This window comes from Pistacia vera, unplaced genomic scaffold (genome assembly GCF_008641045.1).
Source record: "Pistacia vera cultivar Batoury unplaced genomic scaffold, PisVer_v2 Contig704, whole genome shotgun sequence".
NCBI lineage: Eukaryota > Viridiplantae > Streptophyta > Magnoliopsida > Sapindales > Anacardiaceae > Pistacia > Pistacia vera.
In genome coordinates, this window is record NW_022196562.1 from 437,844 (window position 1) to 462,922 (window position 25,079).

A 25,079-nucleotide genomic window follows, 5' to 3' on the forward strand; every position below is an offset into this window, starting at 1 on the left:
AAAGAGCAAAATGGCATAGTGAAAGAAGAAGACAAAGTCTACAGAGTCACAGATGCTAAAAGTTTGTACACTTTTAATTGAATGTTGCAGGATAGGAGTTAGGAGATCACATCACATAACAGATGGCTTTTAAGACTTGGACTTTTCTTTTCCTTTTTCATTACAAAGCAAACCCTACTTTTCTGTTCTTTTTATGCTCTCTTTCCCTCACAAACCACACCATTTTTAATTCTACTCTTCTAATTCTCATCGTCTTCAAACAAACAGTATTACTCACTCAAATCTATCTTCTAATTCGATATGTTCTAGATAAAAGATGCTCCATTGAAATCCAAAATGAAATATGTGTCCATTGAACTTAATACTACATCTCCCAAACATCTCCAGCCAAAAGAGTAGTTATATGGGTTTTACTCTCCCAAGTCTCTATCTTTTAACATTAACATAAAGTTTTAAAAACCCTAAGGGTTGGTCTGACGGCGAAGAGTTTTGTTCCTTTTCTTGATTTTCTGGGTTCAAACTTTGGGTCACCTATCATATTGTGACTTTCCCACATTACAATTTATTCGGTTATTTGAGTTCGTAAAGTATTTAAAAAACTCTAAAGATTAATTGATATACGTATAAACTAGACTTCACACTTTAGTTACAAAAAAAGAGTTGTTTGATGAGAGCCGGCCCTAGGTCTTTTTTTATTCACATTTATGTACATGTAATGGATTGATTCAAGTATAACATTATTGAATCTATAACATTAGTAGATGAAATGTGATATATAGTTTAATAATTGGAACTGGGATGGGATTGATCGAGAAGGGGACAAGAGATTTAGAGGAACAGTGGATTGGTAATAAATAATTGAATTTAGTTGAAAGAAAAATCAATTTTGTTGGTTTTGGTAAGAGTCAAAACTAGTCAGATCACTTGGAAATGACATTTCCTTGAATATTGGTCGTACCCTTTTTTTTTTTCTTATATAGATTTACTGTTTTAAATATTTCAATTTTGATGAGTTAAATTAGGGTTTGTTCATGTTGGAGGAAGTACAAATGGAGAAATAAACAAAATATAAAAGGGCAATTAATGGTACAATTCAAAGAAAAGAAAAAGAAAATTTGATCACAAGATTGCATTAAGGGAAGATGGAATCGTACGGACATACACATTTTACTTGTTAAATACGTTAAAACTTAACAGATGTCTCCAACACCACCGCGAGATTCCCGGCCACCCTTCTCCTCCTCGGCCATCCCATTTTTCCTCTTCCTTCTTTAATTCCCCACTCTTCCTTGGAGGCGCGTGTTGTTGTTGTTGTTAATTAATTGATTATTTATTAGGTTTATAGTGCAATTATTATGTCTGTTTTTCACAAAAATTACATTAACTCCATGCTCGTCCTGCCAATTATTATGTCTTTGTTTCGTAATTAATAAAAGCTTGAGGGACGCGTGGAGAAGAAGATGGTAAGAAAGTTAAAGGTTAGATTTCAAATCCCCTTGACTTTGACGGCGACATGCAATTTCAAAATTTCAACACAAAATATAATATGCTCCCTTTATATTTACTCAATCATTATCGCACTCAATACTCTTCACATTTCCCATAATCTTAATTTTATTAACTTGTACTAAATACTGCATATTTTAAGTTAAGTTTAAATCATAATATAATTTGAACAAAAATGTTTATGGTTGATTTTGATACCAACTATTCGGACGTGAGAAATGTTAAACGGGTTTAGAAACCACACGTGATTATGGAAGTATTTAGTTGAATAAAAGGTGAAGAACAATGTTTAAAGTGGTTCGGATGCTCACAAGGCGAATCATACGTCCACTGATATTATACTAATGAGTAAAGTCAAGTCGCGTTTAGCGAGCTGAGTTACAACTTAGAGAATACAAGAGAGAGAAAATATGCTATTCTAGAGTGAAATTAGTCAATCCCACAAATGGGAGAGGAGACTTCTATTTATAGTGAGATGAATCAAGGTAATGATTACTAAATCTGCGAGTTGGGTGGATGTCGTGCAAATCCTTCTCTACGTTTCATTGTTCACCTACTCGAGTGATTTCCTTGACTTGTGCAGGGATTGGACACATAGACAATCTCCAACCATTTGCCAACCTGATGTACACCCACTATACTGACAGGAGCATGCCACTCACATCGTCATACGACGTGATCATATCTGAACGGTCGTATAACCTTCTTAAGTTCTGACCACCCATATTGCAAGACTCTACACTAGCCCTACTATTTCGGTCATAACCAAAAATATGAATTTCACTGTTATAAAAACATCCATCATTTACTATTAGTGGTAAAAGATAATTATGATTCAGTCGTAGTTTTTTGTTTTTTGTTTACAGAAATTCATGGTTATAATAATGAATGTGATGTAATTGAAGACAGAAACATAGGTAGAATAATGGCTAATGAAGATGGGGGGTTCTCTCATCACGTGGGCCATTGGTGGGGCAATTCCCATCTATCTATCACTCTCTCTTCCCTCTGTCATTATAATTTAATCTTTTTCTTCTTCTTCTTCTTCAAAGAGAGAAAGACACACACTTTGTAGCTTCAAAGAACCAGACTTTAGATATATATATACACACATATTTATCATTATAATTTATGTGGGTGCGGCTGAGATGTCACTTTTTGGTGGCAAGACAAAACTTGAAGCTACGGCGGTTATCTTCTTATTCATCATGTTTCTTTTCCAGATTATATATATATATATATATACACACATATTTATCATTATAATTTATGTGGGTGCGGCTGAGATGTCACTTTTTGGTGGCAAGACAAAACTTGAAGCTACGGCGGTTATCTTCTTATTCATCATGTTTCTTTTCCAGATTTGGGTTGGCTCCGACTGCCGCGCTGAAGCCATCAGGATTTTTCCGGAACCCACAAAACTTATCAACAAAGCTACCAACTTCAGCGCTAGTAGTTCAATGAAGAAGAAGAGCTTCAAACAAGACCTATTTCATAAGTACTTCCATGGAAGCGCTTTTCACTTCAACACAACAACAACAACAACAACTCTTCGTGATGATAAAGGATTTGAAGAAGATAAACGAAGAGTCCCCAGTTGCCCAGATCCTCTCCACAACTAGTAAAATTATTATTCATTTCTTTTTTTTCTTTTTTTCTTTGTGATAGATATTTTGAGTTTATGTTTATCTGCCAATTAATAGAGATACACATGAGGTAAAGCAACAGTCTAGTGCCCCTTACTGCGTTGTTTTCTTAGGTAAGATTGGGAGCCAATACCTGGTGGGAAGTTGTGAAAGTGATTACGAGATTATTGAAAAGCTTATTTCTGCTACATCTATGCCTCAAGATGTTTATTTGGTGGACTATGATTATTTGATGCTTCTTTTTGGCTCCGTTTTTAACTCAACTCCTAAAATAGATTAGAGCTTAAAGGGTTCATAAGCAACCATACACAATTTAGTGCACCTTTTGCCTATGCCCTAGGCTTGGCACTATTAATTGCTTTGGATCTAAAATAGATTTAGCTATTTGCATTTGGCCTTGGTTACAATATAATCCGTTTATGGATTTCGAAATTGCGCCTCAGTTTTTCCTCCCAACTTGGCTAAAATAGTTCCATGATTCACTATACAAGTTGAGGCCTCAATGCATAAATAATCATTATGGATTTTTATTTGTCTTCCTTTTGTTTGGAAAGTCTTTTAGGCCCTCATTTGGTTGTACAAGTTTTACAGAACCACTTAAGGGAAAAAAATGAATCTTGATTGCGGGACGCATACCTTACTCTTAAATAGAAAATTACCTTATTATCGGTATACTAGCCTTGTGGCACTTGGGACAAGTTGGGATTAGATTATTTTATTGAAAAGTAAAAAAAACAGCTTCATGGATGACTAAATTATGCAATCATTTGACACACAAGAGAGAGTGGTTTTTAGGGGAACTGTTGTATAAATAGTTTTACAAATAGGCACTCTAAAATGTTATGGCATTATGTACATGTCAGTAATCATTGTTCCCTACCTTGCAGTTTAGCATTATGGAGTCATATTTTATGGTTGGTTCGAGTAGTCCAGAATGTTTGTGCTGAATTTGATATTTTAGAGCAGCTTTTATTCTTGAACTGATTTTTATATGGCTCATCTATTTTGCCTGACAGGGCCATATGATACTGATCAAATAATGCTACATACGGCGTCTACAGCTCAATGTTGCTACTGGTTATGGAGTGGTGCTTTTCTGTTTCTTCTTTCTGGTGAATCCCTACTGATGGGTGTAACAAAGTGCATGTGTTTCGGGAGACCTTAGCTCCGGGTGGGAATCGAGCTTGGACCATCATCTACTTTATCTCATCATGGTGAGATTTAAGCATACCAATTACATTTTTCTCGTTCTCCATCACAGGGAACCTTACTCCGATACTGATTGATGCATATCCTCTTTTCTTACCCCCGATCGTCAGACTTGCGATGTTCGTACTATTTAATGATACTATCATTTGCTCCTTTTTACTGTTGCCATATCTTTCTACACTCAAGCCCTGTCTATAAGTTTTGGTATTCATCTCGGTTCAATTCCAGTGTCCCAAAACAGAGCACTAGGAAATCTTCATCTGTGCATTGTACTGAACCGCCTTAATGTGCCTTCTTCCAAGATGTTTGACTATAATTTTGTGATATTCTGTGTGCCGGGCAACGTTTTTCCTGGTACCGAAGCGTGTTTAATAGCAGGAGCTCCAAAAATGCATACCACACCAATATCGGGGAATGATTCTTGCTCACAACTTCTCCTGTGAAACATTGAGGAAAGGCGTTTTTTTATGCGGGAGCAGTATTTGTGGTTGCAACAATGATTCTGAACGTTTACTTCTACATGTATTCACCAAGGCCACCGCTGCTCAGGCTGCCCCAAAGAAATCGTGCAAGTTCGACAGTTGGGATGACCGGCCGCTGGTATGCAGTAGAGCCAACCAATAGACTAGATAGCCAAGTTTTGTTTCTAATGTCATAGAGTTTGTGATGACGTTGTATTATGCAATGTGACTGATATTTTAGTGTGCTTGTTCAAAGAATATAGTGCTGTCATGATTTCTCATATGTTTTCTCCCAGATTTGTTAATTAAAGTGAATCAAGAAAAACAGGGCTTCGTTTGGTTCAAAATTTTGGGTTTTTGGGAAAAGTTTTTTGAAAAAAGTTAAAAAAAAGTTAGTTGGGTGGGTATTACGTGTGAATTTATAAATTAATAAAATACCCTCTATAGTTGTTTTTTACAAAACACCCCCTATAATAAAACATTAAAGTTAACAAAAACATCTCCAAACCCCCCTCAAATACGGACAGCCGACCACCACCGCTGGAGGTGGCGGAGTCGCTGTAACAAAAACATTAAAATATTTAGGGGTATTTAATTAAATTATAATTTAGAGGGTTTAAAAAAAAATTGAATAAAGTGTGAATATATTATGAGTTTTTGGTATTTTACTGTTTAACTTTTGTGGGATACTAAAAGCCAAGGCTTAATTGTTCTCCAATACATTCTTGACCACTTCTATAACTTGAGAAAGATGAGTCATTTTCATCCATTAACTATGATTATGATAATATGACATCCTAAAACTTGTTAGAAACTTCTTCAATAAATGTTTCAAGATTAAACCATGTGAAGAGTGATGTATTGCTTGTGAAAGTGGTCAAAATGGCAGCAACTGCAGAGAAACACAAACTCATTTACGCAAAAGAGTACAGCATCTGTTTCTGTTTTGCAGAGTCCAAGCAGAGAAAGGGTTGTCCAAAAGTTATCTAGAGGTCTTATGCGGAAGAAATGGGAAAGAAATTGAACCGGTCAGTGCAGTACTGCAGTGTGATATAAATAGCATATACCAGTTGTACCATGGACCTGCGATTTGAATTTTTATACAGACTCATTACTAGTTTGGTAAGCATAAGTTTTTCCTACTAATGGACCGTTTCTGATGAATATCAATTATCATTCTCAGACTGGACTAGTCCTTGCCCTTGAACAGTGTGAATTGATTTGCCTTATGATTCAAGTTGTTTTCTTCTTCTTCTTTAACTAGTAGTGAACAAGGCCTAGGCTAAGTAAAGACTTCAAGATATAAGCTATTATGAAGCAAGTTTGGTGTAATGTTTTCTTGGATTAAGATATTTGGTAATTGGTTTCTAAAAGGCATATAAGAATCTATCCATGCATCAGCACGGAAAAAGAAAATGATAGAAATGAATTGTGTTCCACGATAACGTAAATGAGTTGACAGAATGAACAGGCGAAAATCCCAGATGCAGAAAAAGAAGAGAAGGAAATAAATGCGCAGAAAAGGGCAAAAGAAAAGATAGAATAAGGTCCCAGAAGAAGTGCAACAGGTAATTAAGAGAGAGCTAAAAACTGAGAATAAGAAAAAGGGCAAAATGGCATAGCGAAAGGAGAAGACAAGGTCTACAGAGTCACAGATGCTAAAGTTTGTACACTTTAATTGAAGTTGCAGGATAGGAGTAGGAGATCACATCACATAACAGATGGCTTTTAAGACTTGGACTTTTCTTTTCCTTTTCATTACAAAGCAAACCCTACTTTTCTGTTCTTTTTATGCTCTCTTTCCCTCACAAACCACACCATTTTAATTCTACTCTTCTAATTCTCATCGTCTTCAAACAAACAGTATTACTCACTCAAATCTACTTCTAATTCGATATGTTCTAGATAAAGATGCTCCATGAACTCCAAATGAAATATTGTCCATGACTTAATACTACATCCCAAACATCTCCAGCCAAAAAGTAGTTATGGGTTTTACTCTCCCAAGTCCTCTATTTTAACATTAACATAAAGTTTTAAAAACCCTAAGGGTTGGTCTGAGGCGAAGAGTTTTGTTCCTTTCTTGATTTTCTTTTGGTTCAAACTTTGGGTCACCTATCCTATTGTGACTTTCCCACATTAACAATTATTCGTTATTTGAGTTCGTAATATTTAAAAACTCTAAAGATTAATTGATATCCGTATAACTAACTTCACACTTTAGTTACAAAAAAAAGATTGTTTTCATTAATGTCTTCTAGACCATAATCATGATTTGGGTTAAGTTAATTACTAACACAACAAATTAAATTGAGATGATTTGGTTTGAGTTTATCAGTGGTTTAGTATAGAAATACACATATTTTTTTTAAATTATTTTACTTAATCTTAATTTAAACAAATAATTATTTTAAGATCTTCAAAAAAAATTAACAAAGAAACATGTAAAAGTTTATTATTAGGCATTTTAACTTGTGTACTTATATATCCTATTTTTGTTATTAATTTTTTAAGAAGAAAACAGTTGGTAAGTAATAATTCTGCATTTATACTATATGGGAGTGTTTAAAAGTAATATAGGCTATGTTTGTTTTAATATTTTTACCATATCCTATCCAAAATATATATTTGTTTCCCCCTAGGTTTGTTAATTCAATTAAACACCCTAAAAAAGTTTAAAAATTGATAAAAACACCCCCACCCACCCACATTTGCTAGATTCCGGCCACCACTGCTGGAAAGTGGCCGAAATATGGCATAATTGTATAATATCGACTGGATCTAGTCGGTAGTGTGCCGATCTAGCACTTTCCTGTCAGATCTTTGATTGTAGTTGGTCGTCAACAATAACCATATGCCGAAAAAAGCCAGATTTGACTTTTCTTGGCCAGATCCACAGTAGATTTGATCGAAAAATGTCATATCAGCACACAACAGAATAGATATAACCTGTCATGCGTCATTACGGTGACTATCAACCACCCTTTGGGCTCTGGCGATGGTGGTCGACTACTAGCATTTAATGAGTAGGTGAGAATGTTTTTGCTAATTTTTAAATCCTATTTCGTAATAACCACTTAATTCAACTTATTTAAAAAATCTACTAAACACATACACCCACAAATGTTAGGGTTGTTAGTGAAATTGACCTTAACTTTAACCGTAGAGTATTGGCAACGCTCCATGAGGTCGCGTGGAGGGAAGTAGTGACTCACTATTCACTGCTTTATATGCCACTACCGCGTATAATGCAAGTCCAAAGTCTTTAACTTTTTTCACTTCAACAGTTCAGTTGTAAGTTCCCACTCAGCTTCACGCTTGGGCTTCTCATTACTCAAAATCCAAACATGGGAGTGTTGGGAGAAGGGAAGGGCTCCACCCTCGTCCACCTGCTCGTCGTCGTTCTCAGTTTGGTGGCTTTTGGTTTCGCCATTGCTGCTGAAAGAAGGAGAAGTGTTGTAAGTACTTTGTTTTTTTCTGTTTTGATTCAATTTTGTGTTTAGATTTTGGATGCAGATTTTGTGTTGTTATGTCATTTGTGTACTTGGGTGGATCTTTGTTTTTCCTTTGTGTTTTTAGTTTGATTGGTTTTATGTGTGAGTCTTTTTTGTTTGTTCAAGGTTAGGGTTCTCTAGTAACTTGTAAGTCTAGTGATTTAGTTTAATCTACTTGGCTGGTTTAGATTTTTCAGTTGGTTGAGTGCTGGGATTCTTGTAATGATTGCAAAGGTTGAACTTTTAAGGGAAAAAAAAATTATGTCTTTGTTGATTGATTGCTGTTTTATGTGAAGGCTTTTTTACCATGTTGAGTGTTTGATATTGTAGTGTCATGAAGTATTTTTTTGATTTTCCAATTCAGGGAATTAATATTGGGTTAACATTACCAAGACTGTTAAGAATGTGATTTGGTACTCAAGTCATGATGTTACATTTCCATTATCAATGTCCTTTAGTTCTGCTCTGAATATCTTTTGGTAATGATTTGTCCAAAATGTTTGAGTACAAACAGCTTTTTAACTTTTTGGTGAGTTGGAAGAGAATGATACAGTCGCAAGATTTTACTGTCTTTTTTTCTAACAAGTATGCTTATGCTTGTTTTTAGCCGTAAGGGGACGGTGGATTTGCTAGAAGCTAGAGTCAGTCAGTTGCATTTTAGTTGATGTGGCTGGTGAAATGTTTCTGAATGTGATACAAAATTCCAGACCAAAATCTTCAATAGAGTAACATATGGCATGAGTTTTTTACCTCCAACTACAGTTAGTTGCATTGCCATCAGTTTTCACCAGTCAATTGCCAAGTTAGTAGAAATGCTCTGAGTGTTTCTGTAATTTCTGTAAAATGAACTTTACTATGGAAAATCTAAGTGGAAGTTGTACTGCAAACTATGCAACAGAGCAGTATATAATCAACTTTTTGGATACAATGAACTTAATCTTCTATCTCCCTATGAGTACAGAGCGATTAGTTTAGACATATTCCAAGTATCTTGTGTCCTCTATGACATTGTAAACCTCCTACTGAGGCATTTGTCTTGGTTGGCTTCTCAATAGATACTTTGAATTTTGTCCAATGAGCCACTATAATAATTTATAGCATCTTGGTGTCAGCAAACAAATAGGCGTGCCTTGAGCCTTGTCACTTCTACTCTGGAGTTTGGTGTGTATGGTAACAAAAAGGCATTTCCTGGTCAGATCAGTCTATCATAATGAATTTAACCAAATTTCTATGACAGCCTTGTGATAGATAGTTTGAGTTTATGTTTATCTGCCAAAGTTAATAGAGATACACATGAAGGTAAAAGCAACAGTCTAGTGCCCCTTATCTGCGTTGTTTTCTTAGGTAAGATTGGGAGCCAATACCTGGTGGGAAGTTGTGAAAGTGATTACGAGATTATTGAAAAGCTTATTTCTGCTACATCTAATGCCTCAAGATGTTTATTTGGTGGACTATGATTATTTGATGCTTCTTTTTGGCTCCTGTTTTTAACTCAACTACTAAAATAGATTAAGAGCTTAAAGGGTTCATAAGCAACCATACTACAATTTAGTGCACCTTTTGCCTTATGCCGTAGGCTTGGCCACTATTAATTGCTTTGGATCTAAAATAAGCTTTAGCTATTTGTCTTTGGCCTTGGTTACAATAATAATCCGTTTATGGATTTCGAAATTGCGCCTCAGTTTTTCCTCCCAACTTGGCTAAAATAGCTTCCATGATTCAGCTATACAAGTTGAGGCCTCAATGGCATAAATAATCAGTTATGGATTTTTATTTGTCTTCCTTTTGTTTGGAAAGTCTTTTAGGCCCTGATTTGGTTTGTACAAGGATTTTACAGAACCACTTAAGGGGAAAAAATGAATCTTGATTGCAGGGACGCATACCTTACTCTTAAATAGAAAATTACCTATTAGTTACGGCAGTAGCGGATCCAGAAATTTTTTTTAGGGTGGGGCCAAAATAAAAACTAATTACATATTAATATTTTTGTTAGGGTGGGCCAAAATCCAAAAATTATATATATTAGTATTTAAAAAAAAAAATTGAGGGCCCACCCAAAAGTGGGCTGGATCCGCCCCTAAGTTACGGTATACTAGCCTTGTGGCACTTGGGACAAGTTTGGGATTAGATTAATTTTATTGAAAAGTAAAAAAACAAGCTTCATGGGTGACTAAATTATGCAATCATTTGACACACAGAGAGAGTGGTTTTTAGGGGAACTGTGTATAAATAGTTTTACAAATAGGCAACTCTAAATTGTTATGGCATTATGTACATGTCAGTAATCATTTTTCCCCCACCTTTGCAGTTTAGCATTATGGAGTCATATTTTATGGTTTGTTCGAATAGTCCAGAATGTTTGTGCTGAATTTGATATTTTAGAGCAGCTTGTTATTCTTGAACTGATTTTTATATGGTTCATCTATTTCTGCATGACAGGGCCATATGATGACAGATCAAAATAATGCTACATACTGCGTCTACAGCTCAGATGTTGCTACTGGTTATGGAGTGGGTGCTTTTCTGTTTCTTCTTTCTGGTGAATCCCTACTGATGGGTGTAACAAAGTGCATGTGTTTCGGGAGACCTTTAGCTCCGGGTGGGAATCGAGCTTGGACCATCATCTACTTTATCTCATCATGGTGAGAATTTAAGCATACCAAGTACATTTTTCTCGTTCTCCATCAACGAGGGAACCTTACTCACTGATACTGATTGATGCATATCCCTCTTTTCTTAACCCCTCGATCGTCAAGACTTGCGATGTTCGTACTAATTTAATTGATACTATCATTTGCTCCTTTTTACTTGTGCCATATCTTTCTACATCAAGCCCTGTCTGTAAGTTTTGGTATGATCATCGGTTCCAATTCCAGTGTCCCAAAACAGAGCACTGAGGAAATCTTCATCTGTGCATTTACTTGAACTGAACTTAACATGGCCTTCTTCCAAGATGTTTGAACTATAATTTTGTGATATTCTGTGTGTCTGCAGGGCAACGTTTCTGGTAGCCGAAGCGTGTTTAATAGCAGGAGCTACAAAAAATGCATACCACACCAAATATCGGGGAATGATTCTTGCTCACAACTTCTCCTGTGAAACATTGCGGAAAGGCGTTTTTATTGCAGGAGCAGTATTTGTGGTTGCAACAATGATTCTGAACGTTTACTTCTACATGTATTTCACCAAGGCCACTGCTGCTCAGGCTGCCCGCAAAGAAAATCGTGCAAGTTCGACAGTTGGGATGACCGGCGCAGGGTATGCATAGAGCCAACCAATGAGACTAGATAGCCAAGTTTTGTTTCTTAATGTCATATGAGTTTGTGATGACGATTGTATTATGCAAGTGTACTGATATTTAGTGTGCTTGTTCAAAGATAATATAGTGCTGTCATGATTTCTCATATTTTTCTCCTAGACTTGTTAATATATAAAGTGAATCAAGAAAAACCAGGGCTTCGTTTTGGTTCAAAATTTGGGTTTTTGGAAAGGTTTTTTGAAAAAAGTAAAAAAAAGTTTCATTGGGTGGGTATTACGCTGTGAAATTTATAAATTAATAAAATACCCTCTATAGTTGTTTTTTACAAAAACACACCCCTATAATAAAACATTAAAGTTAACAAAAACATCTCCAAACCCCCCTCAAATACGGACCCGACCACCACCGCTGGAGGGTTGTGCGGAGGTCGCTGTAACAAAAACATTAAAATATTTAGGGGTATTTAATTACATTACTAATTTATAGGGTTTAAAACAAAATAATAAAGTGTGAATACTATTATGAGTTTTTGGTATTTTTAACTGTTTAACTTTTGTTGGGAATACTAAGCCAAGGCTGAATTGTTCTCCAAGTACAGTCTCTGAACCACCTTCTTATAACTTGAGGCAAAGCATGAGTCATTTTCTCCATTAACTATGATTATGATAATATGGACTCCTAAAACTGTGTTAGAAAACTTACTCAATAAATGTTTCAAGATTAAACCATGTGAAGAGTGATGTGTTGCTGTGAAATGTGGTCAAATGGCCCATCACGCTGCAGATGAAACACAAACTCATATTACGCAACGATACGCATCACTGTTCGTTTTTGCAGAGATCCAAGCAGAGAAGGGTTTGTCCCAGTAAAGTTATATAGAGGTCTTATGCGAGAAGAAATGGGGAAGAAATTGAAACGCGTCCAGTCAGTACTGCAGGTGTGAGTATAACATAGATATACCAGCTTGTACCATGGACCTGCGTTTACATTTTTACAGATCCTCATTGTACTAGTTTGGTAAGCATAAGTTTTTCCTACTAATGGATCAGCCGTTGCTCTGATGAATACATTTCATTCTCAGAATGACTAGTCGCTTGAACACCATTGCACAGGTGTGAATTGATTTTGGGGCCTTTATGATTCAGTGTTTTCTTCTTCTCTTTAAACTAGTAGTGACAAGGCTAGCCTAAGTACAAGACTTCAAGATATAAGGTCTTTCCATTGATGAAGCAAGTTGGTGTATAGTTTTACTTGGATTAAGACTATTGGATTGATATTGAGTTTCTAAAAGGCATTATAAGAATCTCATCCACGCATCAGCACGGAAAAAGAAAATGATAGAAATGAATTGTGTTCAGATTTAAGTAATGAGTGACGACATGACAGGCCGAAAATCCCAAGATGCCGCAGAAAAAGAAGACGAAGAAATAACATGCGAGAAAAGGCAGAAAAGAAAAGATGCAAGAAGCTCAAGGTCCAGCAAAAGGCAACGGTAATTAAGAGAGAGTCTAAAAACTGAAGTAATAAAAAAGAGGCAAAATGCAAGTAAAGAACGAAAGAGAAGACAAGGTCTACAGAAGTCACAGATGCTAAAGTTTGTACGACTTTAATTGATAGTGTGCCAGGATAGGAGTAGAATCACATCACTAACAGTGCATTTTAAGATTTGACTTTTCTTTTACTTTTCATTACAAACCAAACCCATACTTTTTTCTGTTCTTTTTGCTCTCTTGCCCTCACAAACCACAACCATTTTTAGATCTTACTCTTCTACATTCTACATCGTCTTCAAAAAAACAGTAGTACTCACTCTCATCTAAGATATGTCTTTCGGAGTATGTCTAAATCAATGAATTGCTCCATGTGAACTACCAAATGAAATATTTATGATCTGACTTTAAGCTTGATATTATCGTTATCCCAAACATCTCCAACAAAAAAGATAGTTAATGGGTTTTAACTCTCCCAAGTGCCCTCTATTTGTAACATTAACATAAAGTTAAGAAACCCTAAGGGTTGGTCCTGGGCGACGATGTCGGTTCTACTTCCTATTTCTTGATTCTTCTGGTTCAATTTGGGCCATCTCCTACTCCATATTGTGACTTTCCCACATGTATTACTCAATTATGTATTTGAGTTCGATAAAATTTAAACAGACTCTAAGATTATTGAAATCCTAAATCTGAATATACACATCAAAAAGATTGTTATAAGAGCGCCTAGTTTTTTTCCTTTTGTTTAAGTTGTGGGACATCCCGAGCTATTTTATTCGCCATATGCAATAGGATTGTATCATATAATTTGACATCTATCTTAGTAGATGGAAATGGATATATCAGTTATAAAAATTGGAATTGGGATGGATTGATCGAGAGGGGACAAGAGATTTCGAGGAACAGTTGATTGGTAAAAATAATTGAATTTGGTGAAAGAAAACAATCAATTTTGGGTGTTTTGGTAAGTCAAAACTATCGATCACTTGGCAAATGACAGTCCTTGATATTGCCGCTGTATCCCATTTTTTTTTTTTATAGTAGATTTACTGTTTTAAATTTTCCAATTTTGATGAGCGTTAAATTAGGTTTGTTCTGTGATTGGAGGAATTACAAATGGAGAAATACAACAAAATATAAAAGGGGACCTAATGGTACAATCAAAGAAAAGAAAAAGAAAATTGATCACAAGATTGCATTAGAGGAAGATGGAAATCGTACGGACACCGACACTTTACTTGTTAACTACGTTAAGACTAAACTAGATGTTCTCCACACCCCCGCGCGAGTCCGCGCCACCCTTCTCCTCCTCGGCTACTCCATTTTTCTCTTCCTTCTTTTAATTCCCTTACCCCACTCTCCTTTGGAGGCGCGTGTGTTGTTGTTGTTGAATTTATTATTTATGTTTATAGTTGCAATCTATTATGTCTGTTTTTTTCAAACAAAAAGTACATTAACCCTCATGCCGTCCCTGCCAATCTTATTATGTCTGTTGTTTCGCTAACGTCAGTAAATAAGCTTGAGACCGTGGAGCAAGAAGATGGTAAGCAGTTTAAGGGTTAGATTTCAACATCCTTGACGTTGCCGGCGACATTCAATTTCAAAATTTCAAACACAAAATATATATGTAACCCTTTATATGTTTACTCAATCATTATCGCACTCAACAATTACCTTCTAACGATTTCCCATCTTTATTTGTATTAACCTTGTCTAAATACTCATATTTAAGTATGGTTAAACATACATATAATTTGAACAAAAATGTTGAGTTGATTTGATACCAACTATTATACGTGGAAATGTGAACGGTTTAGAAGACACACGTGTTGTGGAGTATTTTAGTTGAATAAAGGGTTAGAAAGAAAATGTTTAAAGTGGTTCGGAGTTCTAAAAGCGAATCCATGAGTCCACAATGATATTATACTATAGTAAACTCGGTCCGCGTTTCAGCGATCTGAGTTATACACTTAGAGAAACATAAAGAGAGGAGACAGAATAGTGATATTCTAGATGAAACTTAGTCAAGCCTACAAATGGTAAGGACGACCCCCCCGCCTTTCTATGTTTGGCATTGAAACATCAAGGTAATTTACTAAATCGCGGTGGTGGTGGACTGCCTGTAAATCTCTTCTACATCTGCTTATCCGACCGTGATTATCTATCGTCAGGGACCCTTCCTACCTTCAACCATTTGTCACATGGCGTCCGCTACATGGAGGGCATCATACTATGCACGTCGGAATCTCCACCATTTTTCCACCCTGACGTACACCCACTGGAGGACCCAGGATATGTCACTCACATCGTATACGACGTGGGATCATATCTGACAGGTCTATAAGAACCTTTCTTAAGTTCTGACCACCCAATGTGCAAGACTCTACACCTCTATATTTCGTCAGGAACCAAAAAAAAAAAAAAGATTTTCATGTTATAAAAAATCCATCATTTAACTATTAGTGTAAAAGATAATTATGATGGTCAGTCGAGTTTGTTTGTTTTTTTTGTTTACCAACTTCAGGTTATACATAGATGAATGTGATGTATTGAAGACAGAAAACATGGTAGAAATGGCTAACCATTGAAGATGGGGGTGTGCGCTCAATCACTGGGACCATTGGTGGGGGCATTTGCCCCTATTCGATCTACACTCTCTCTCCCTCTCGTCATTACCGTCACTTGTAATCTGTTTTGTTCTTTCTTCTTCTCAAGGAGATAAATACAACACACTTTGGTAGCTGCAAAGAACAGACTTTTAGATATATATATATATATCTACATTTTTCATTAATTCATTGGAGGTGCGGCATTGAGATGTCACTGTTGTTGGAAGACAAAACTTGAAGCTACGGCGTTATATTCTTATCATCATGTTCTTGTCCGATTTGGGCTTGGCCTCCGACTGCCGAAACGCCAACGACCATCAGGAATTTTTCGGAACCCACAAAACTTATCCAACAAACTAACCAATTCAGCGCTACGTAGTTCAACGAAAAGAAAGAAGAGCTCCAAACAAGACCATTCATAGTCTTACATGGAAGCGCTTTCACTTCAACACACAACAACACAACAACACTCTTCGTGTGATAAAGGATTGAGAAGATACAACGAAGAGTCCACAGTGCCCAGATCCTCTCACAAATAGTAAAATTATATCATTCTTTTTTTTCTTTTTTTTTTTCTTTTTTAATATTTGATGATTTATGTTATATTATCCAACAATCACCACGTTTTCCCTTCCTTTCTTGTCTATCTTTCAAGTGTTTCTGTAATATAGAGGGAAAAACGAGGGATTTTGGCCTATTTGATGTATCCTCTATCATTTTCCTCGAAATCAAAAACCAAGAACTTATCCCAACATATCATTTTTCATGTGTATATAGGATTAGACTGAGAATCTCTGTAATTTTTGTTCGTTTCTATTGACCACTTGTTTTCATGCATGAGGAAGAAGAAGAAGCCAGTTGCACAAATCATATATAATTATTGGGAAATTAGGCAAATGTTAATTAAACAATGTAATTTAAGAGATTCAAGCATTTCACGAATTGAATCTGATTTTGCAAAATTATACATATGTCATTAGTAATCTATTATCATCTCATATTCGTCACATCGCTATCAATCTACGCTATTCAATATAAACCTTTCTCGATTACTTAGTCTACACTTAGACACAACATAAAGACACTTTCGTGTTTTTGATAGATACACATATTGATACTGATTGTTTAAGCTAATCGGATCCTAGTAAATTTAGAAAAGAAACAATCACCGCAAGCTATTGATAATGTAGAACAACTCGAGTGGGATATATATAAGTATTGATTAAAGAGATATTAAGAGAGATATGGTCATGCAACACGAGAGAGACTAGAGAGGACAGACGGAAATAAAAGGACAGTAGTTGAATGTAGATGGCCAGTAGTGACTGTAACACTATTGTAAAATTGGTAAAGCTAGCATAGTATTTAATGCTTCTTCCAGGGAACATTTTTGGTATTCTTACTCGAACAAAAAGGCATCAGACAACAAACAATCGGCGTGTTATACAGAGAACCAAATTAAAACTCAAGTGGGTATTTCGATATTCTTCGAATTTATAAGTTGCATGTGTTGGGGTTCAATTATATATTATTTTTTGTCTCGTATTTTGGGTGATAAAAAGATGAATCGATGGGAAAGAGGTCACGTATAATGTCGGCCAGCAGAGTAAGAGCCCGGTCATTGGTTTTTTGTTCGGTGAGGATTGTTGATGCTTTTGTTCTAGTGATTGATTTGGAAGTCCAAGTTGACCTCTCAAGACAATTTCATTACTTCACCAATGCGTTTCATCTTTCATTTACTTTTTTTATAGCGATCAATATCTCTCTCTCCTCTTTCTTGTGTCTAAACCCCTCTTTAACTTTGTATATGTGATGATTCAAAATAAGCTAAGAGATTGGTTTTCTTTGTGATGAACGATGAATTTCACATTGCCCACCATGGTGACCAGTGCTGTCAACTATGACTTGTGCTTTAATAACGAGCAAGGTTTTGAAAACCGGACTGGTCGCCACAGCCGGTTTGATCGGCAGTCGGTGTATTTTCAGTGCTTATCTCATACAAACTCGACCATTTCCCCGTTAAACCGATATTGCATGCCACTGTTGGACCGTCGGAATCATGCCGAGCTCGCGGTCACAATCGAGTGCTCATCCCGTCGGATTCGACCTTGTTCAAAGCAGAAAACACACCATTCGACGTACCTACTCTTCCACGACAAAACCCAGCCTTTTTCAGTCACCTTCGTCGCTCACCGTCCACCTAAGTTCACCCCACACCGTCGGCGTTCTTTTGTTTGATGGTCCGGCACCGATGGAACTTCCTTATCACCACATCATATTCGCCGGAACCTATCATCACAAAGCCTCATGATTCCAACTTCGATTGTCCGTCGATCGCGCCTGCGCCACCACTCACAGTTTCTTCGCGCGACAATGGTTTTTTCACATATTTCAAACCTTAAGGGAGTATTATAGGGGTGTTTTTGATTAATTCAACCTTTAGTGACTAAAATTTTTGTTCCATAATACAGTCCAAACCGACCGATCCAACCGGTCAAACCAAAAACCGGACCCTGTGAATGTGTCATAGTCCGGTCCGATTTTTCAGAACATGCTCACAAGTCTGAGTTCGATCCACTTAAGTTGCTAATGGAGGTGACTATTAGGAGATTTATCCATCTAACCACTTCAAGACTCCAAAGGATTAGTTTAGAATTAAGATGCATGCAATTTGGTCCGAACATCTTGAAAGGCAAAAGAAACCTCTCTTCTTTCTTCCAATACTTTTTAATATCTAGTACTTCTTCTTGTTATAAGATTCGCAACTCCAATGAAATTCTGATCATTTGATTCTTGATTTATTCCAAAAGCATTGCATTATTCATCTACTATTACGTTTCGTAAATAGTTGTAACATTGATGAATACCTATACAGTTCTTAGGAAATCGTCATGTATATTGAAATAGTAAGTTGCCTATGAAGAGACTTAAAGTGTTTAGAATGGAGCTTGAGTTTTGCTGAATTAAGATATAATGGAGGTTAATTTCAATTTTCAACCCCACGGCAACATAAAAGAGACTATTGTTTTGGCTAGCTAATATGGCCAAAATCAGTAACCAAAAACAATGTATCCAAATTAATGGTCCACCCCTTTTTATCACTAGACAAGCCCCACTGCCACTAAAATATAAAGATCTCTAACATTTTTCATGTCATATGCAACTTATATAGATAATAGACCTTTGTATGATTAATTAGCACAAATAAGAAATAGCAAAATCCTTACTATATTTACCTATTTCAGCATTTATTGATTATCTATGTAATGCAAAATTTGGACTTTGAGAGAGTCTCTTTAAGGGTTTCCGCTATCTACTTATGACTTGTTGTGGCATACTCATCTTTAAATGGTTTATTAGATTCTTAATGAGATTAAGCAATTTTCTAAATTATTATTAAAGTTTCACTAACTTAGTCATATTGTATTCCCGTGTCCACTGTTTTGTTGTTTCATTAATAATACGGATTTCTTTTCATAAAAAAAGTTATTGGAACATGTCGTTACCGTCATTTATCTAAACACGAGAGAGACTTCTAATTAAACCAGTTTCTAGTTGTATTTATTTATGTTTAAAACTATCTACTCGCCGACCCATGGTTCATTCATAAGGATAATAATCATTAATCATACTGCAGAAAATTACAAGATATATCTTAGTAATGGGTTTTGCATGAATTCATAATAATATTTATTAATAAGATTTAAAAAAAAAAAATAGTAGATAACATAGGTAGCCCATGCCACGACCCCATTTAAATCGCATTATGCCTGAGAGAAATCAAACTGAAACCGTACGTTATCTACTAAGATTAGCCCTAATTTGCCCTCCGGCAACTAACTTACATACAATTGACGTCTGAAACAACTCTTTTCACATCATTCATCTATGTTATTAACATTTATTAAATTATTTTATATATACATTCATCCATTCACTTGTGTGACCATTATTAGTATAAATTTTGCTGTTTTATTTTATCTTTAGTTTAATTAATATAATATTACACAGTATTCAATCATTAGTAGGATAGATAAAAATGTTAAGATTGATTTTTTTGGAAAAAATTTTGAAAGTGTAAAATTAAAAACATTAAACAACATCCCCCCCCCCCCCCCAACCCCCCCCACAAAAATACTGTATTACTGATTCATGATTTGTTTTTTACAATATTTCATTCTAATCTTCCTCTTTTTTAAAAAATAATAATAATTATATTAACTATTATCAACTCAATAATTAATTTTTACACAGATCACTCACAATAAAATATTTTTACAGTTAGTTTCTAAGTTTTACATTCTATAAATCTATCAATTAATAAGTATGAAAATGAAGTTAATTCCAATTAATTAAGAGTTTAATTCCAAATTAAAAAAATTCCCAAAAATGAATAATTTTAAAACCTTTGTCTTGAATCTCGGCGCGCCACGTCCCAATAATATTTCTACACCAGGATTTGTTATAAAACTACTGACTTGGTTTTTGTATGTTACAATTAATTAATTATTTTATTGTATATTTTTCATAAATATTTTTATTACAATGTACGGACTCCTGAAATCTGGAGTTATTACTGAGTTTCTCAAACAATCTCGAATATTTCGACTCTTTTATTCGCTCGGAACTCGTGCCTTTGCACGTGCCTTTCACACTTTATATGAAAATCATTATATATTTTCCTAACTAATTTAATTAAGCATAGAAAGTTCAACCAGGAAATTGGAATCTGATATTCATTGCGCTGATATTAATGCATGTATATTGACATAGATTTTTTTTTTTTTGATTAAGTAATTTATATATAGATCGATATAAAATAGTTTAATGTGTGACAATATAATCAAATCATAAATTCTGTCAATAACGTGTTCAATATATTACGAAATGATGTCAATATGATGATACAATATTATACGAGTAAGTTAATGCGTTTTCTATATCAAACATATTAAAGTACACGTTTTTCACGTTAAACATAATGAACGATGTATTATACCATGTCAATTGTAGTAAAAAACTTTTACCTTATTGTAAATTTTCCTTATATAATTATAAAAGATTAGAACACATGTTAATCATTGTCAAATTTATTAGCTGGCCCAAATGAATGAATAATATAATCTCATTAACCCCGCAAATTTTATGTGATTAGTATCAAAATATATGTATCAAGCCCTAATCTTCTTATAACATCACTTGATGAAGGCAGTAAGAACATAATTCAACTAATAGAAGTAGTTGTAGTACAATGCTATAACAATACTTAAATTTGCAACTTATAAACCAAACACATAAAACTTATAATATACACTTTGATTTGAAAATATTATATGAAATAGATAGGATTATTAAACCAAATCACGACCATATAAACCACCTCTAGGTGTCTGGATGAGGCAAACTAGCCCGAACAGCCCTAGTCAGAGAAAAATAAAAATAAAAAATAAGACATGTATATGTTGATTAATATACATGTATGATGTGAATAAAAGATGGGGAAAAGAAAAGTGATATTGAGGGAAATGGAATTGGTTGGGAATGTAATAAAGTGGTGCATGTGGGGTGATTCTAAAACAAGTAATCCTAAAAACATGTACCTAATTAAAATACAATTCCCAATTTGGAATAGTTATAAATAATAATTAATTCTACGTTATAATAAGTTATAATTTTTTTAATTCCCGTTTTAAGAAAAGCTGTCTCTATATAGTAATAATTATCCGTATATTACAAAAAAGTATATATTATGTTACATTAAAGGTTGTGATGAAATAAAATATTTATCTAAAGGTGTTTGAGATAATGATTTATATTTTAGAGTTGTTACTACATCTTTTAACTGACGGGTATATTACTCGTTAGCATGAATATCTTCTTATTGAAGTCAAATATTTCTAGTTTCTCAAGTATGTTTAGAGCTTCTTGGCACAAAACTTTTTATATTTCCGTACTATCATCCTTATGATTATTCCCTTTATCTTCTTGTTTAATTGTAGTAATGATTTCTTCTTTAGTTAAAGCATACATGACTTATTGTTCATTTGGATGATTGAGAAATACATTCATATCTATTCGATTAGTGTAATGAAGTTATCGAATCTGATTATTAAATTCTACAATTACTCTTTGATTCTCCTCATCCACTTTATTTATAATTTGCAATTTATCAACATCGGAGATCCTAATTTGGTAATGATTAAAACAATTGGCAATAGTATGTGGCTTCACATAAATTTGCTGTATAATCTTGTAATGATCAAAACAATTGGCAATAATATGTGGCTTCACATCAATTTGCTGCATAATTTTGTAATAATCAAAACAATTGGCAATAATATGTGGCTTCACATCAATTTGCTGCATAATTTTGTAATGTTTTAAATAATTGGCAATAGTTTGTGGCTTCACATCAATTTAACCATACAGCAACTGTATTTACAATTTCATCAAGGACATTTATCTTTACTGGTTACAATATACGATCTTCTATCCGTTTCAAAAGTAGGTAATTGAAGCGCTGAATTGAAATCTTAATATTATCAAAACATCGATTGAAATCCTAATACTGTACTGTTAAAAAATGAATTATAAGGAAATTTTTGTTATTATATCTCTATTAAGTTATAACCTCTTTATAGTAATAAAATTAATTAGAGTAATATAATTAATTAATCCCACCGTTATTACTACAAGGAGGTTTTAATGATACAAAACTTTGGCTTAAAAAGATAACCCCCTGTTTTCGACTCTTTCCCTTATTCTCTCACTACTCCTTTGGAAATTACGAAAACCACTGCGCTTTCAAACTCTTTTCCCTTCACCGTCACCAACTCATCTCCATTTGTCACTTCTCTTTCTCCTTCTCTTCTTCAATAAATACTCCTCTCTTCCCATTCTCCTTTTCCGTACATTTCCCCTTCTTCTTTTCTCTCTCTCTCTCTGTGACATCAGCTAGCATGAGGATGAGTTGCAATGGCTGTAGGATCCTTAGAAAAGGTTGCAGTGATGATTGCACCATCAAACCTTGCCTTGATTGGATCAAATCTTCCGATTCCCAAGCCAATGCTACTCTCTTTCTCGCCAAATTCTATGGCCGTGCCGGCCTTATCAACCTCATTGAAGCCGGCCCCCAACACCTACGCCCTGGTATATGTATTTATGTGATCTATATATCATTCTGAGTGTGTCTTTGATGTATAATTAACGTGAGTGCTTTTGATGATTAATTTGCAGCTATATTTAGGTCGCTTTTGTATGAGGCTTGTGGGCGGATTGTGGATCCGATATCGGGTTCAGCAGGGTTGCTTTGGTCAGGGAAATGGTTTCAATGCCAAGCGGCGGTTGACGCCGTCCTCAAAGGCAAACCCATCAAGCAAAACTCTTCTTCATCTTCTTATTCTTCTTCCATTTCATCAACAACTACTACTACTACTACTACAATTTCTTCTGCATTACACCAGATTCCCCCTCCTCTCAAGATCTACGACATCCGCCATGTTTCGAAGGAACCAATTTCCAGTTCAGACCTCACCACGACCACCACCACCACCAAGACCCCCCGCATGAAGCGATCCTGGAACCGCAGGCCCAAAGCCCCTGCTGCAACTGACTCAACGGGTGGTAGGGCTCATCCCGGTCTTGACTCATCAATATGGCTAACTCCGCTTGGGAATGCAGAGAGCTCGGCGGAGACCGTGGATGGGAGCCGGAGCTTGGTTGGGTTGGAACTAACTCTGGGTTTAATTAGTAGTTCCAATGAAATAGTGAAAGAGTAACAGGTGTAAACTTGAGTTACTGTTGGGCAATCAATTAATAATACTGGTGAGCAAAATATGAGGGCTTTGGTGTAGGTAATATGAACACACATGTAATCCTTTTAATTTTTTTTTCTGTTTAAATATTTGCTTAATTAGCCACATCTACATACAGTAGTGTTTAATTACAATCAAGGTTATATTTTTTATCAGTTAATTCGATTATAACATGTGATTAAAGATTGATTACATAATTTTCGTGGTTTGGTGGTGGGGGGGAGATGGGCAGAGAGGAGAATCCACGTTGAGTTGAGAGAGCAGACAGGTGCTCAACATGCAGCGCCATTGGAGTTTGTGATTGTCAAAGTATACAAATTTTATTGCATGAATTATTCCATGTGGACATTGCTTTTTGTGGGGCTACCTCTCCAATTTTCGATTCTTTCATTTATCAAATGATAATCCTGCCTGGACCTGTCTCCTCTCCAGATCTATCGTCAAATTTAATTAAGGAAACATTATCTGGAAAACTCAAAATTTAATTTGCCTATGTTGCAGGATATTTTCTTAAATGAATGCGTTAACATTTAATGTCGTCAAACAAATCCAAATTTCTTAGAGCGTGTTCTTTTATTTTTTTAATATAATAATATAATTTTTATTTAAATTTAATGAAGGTGTTCTTTATTTTTAAGAAAAAACTTAATGGAAGAAATAATTAATAAATAAAATACATAAGAACTTGTAATTTATTAATTAAAATTATGATAAAGAGTAAAATTTGACTCTATAAAAGTATCTCCAATGGTGCTCTTTATTTTGAAGAGCATCTTTCATATAAATAAAGAGTATTTTCATTAATTTTAAAATATAAAGAACATAATTTTTATTCAAATTCAATAGACTCTTTAAATTTAATAAATATACTCTTTATTTTTAAAAAAGAGAGTTAATGGGAGAGAGAATTAATAAATAAAATACATACAAACTTGTAGTTTATTAATTAAAATTAGGATAGAGAGTGAAATTTGACTCTTTAAATGTGGAGAGTCAAACTCACTCTGTAATTTATATTTTAAAGATAAAGAGTCTGTTGGACTTTTATTTTTATGAATAATAAAGAGTTTGGAGTTGTTTTTATATATATATTTTGAGTAATGCTACAGACCACCTAAGGTTACGCACCGAATCTGTGCACCGAATAATGTGGTAAAATACTGATCGTTTATTCATTATCAGTTAATATTAATCAACGGTTAAGATTTTATCACGTCATTCAATACACAAATTCAATGCATAACTTTAAGTGGCTCTATCATTTTCGATATATTTGTCCCAGAGTTTGGCGAATTAATGTTTATTTTGTCGTGGTAATTTTGACACTACTTCCCACTAATTATTAGGAATTATTATTTATGAAATTATTTTTTTCTGAATCCAAGACACACTAATTAACAATGTTTTAAGCAAAGTCAAGAGCATGTCAGGCTGAACACGTTTGGCTTAATTATAAACAATAATTTGTAACGTAAAGTAGTTGAGGAAATGTGATTATCAGCGTTCAGCGGTTTTGAGTATCCTATATTTTTTTGGGAAACCAGAATCACATAGTATAGATTCTTAAATTCAAGAAACTAGAATTTAA

General features: G+C 34.7%; 2 protein-coding genes across 2 annotated transcripts; both read left to right on the forward strand.

Moving 5' to 3' along the window:
- The first annotated feature begins 4,775 nt into the window (after positions 1-4,775).
- Positions 4,776-11,756, forward strand: LOC116114225. The gene is made up of 4 exons (XM_031400378.1): positions 4,776-4,961; positions 8,110-8,280; positions 10,756-10,958; positions 11,311-11,756. The coding sequence occupies exons 1-4, from the start codon at positions 4,776-4,778 to the stop codon at positions 11,582-11,584; spliced, it is 834 nt and encodes a 277-aa protein (XP_031256238.1). The 3' UTR covers positions 11,585-11,756.
- Positions 11,757-22,636: 10,880 nt separating this feature from the next.
- LOC116114226 (LOB domain-containing protein 42-like) lies at positions 22,637-23,455 on the forward strand. Its single transcript, XM_031400379.1, has 2 exons — positions 22,637-22,826; positions 22,914-23,455. Exons 1-2 carry the CDS (start codon positions 22,637-22,639, stop codon positions 23,453-23,455), a joined length of 732 nt encoding a protein of 243 aa, XP_031256239.1.
- The last annotated feature ends 1,624 nt before the right edge of the window (positions 23,456-25,079 follow it).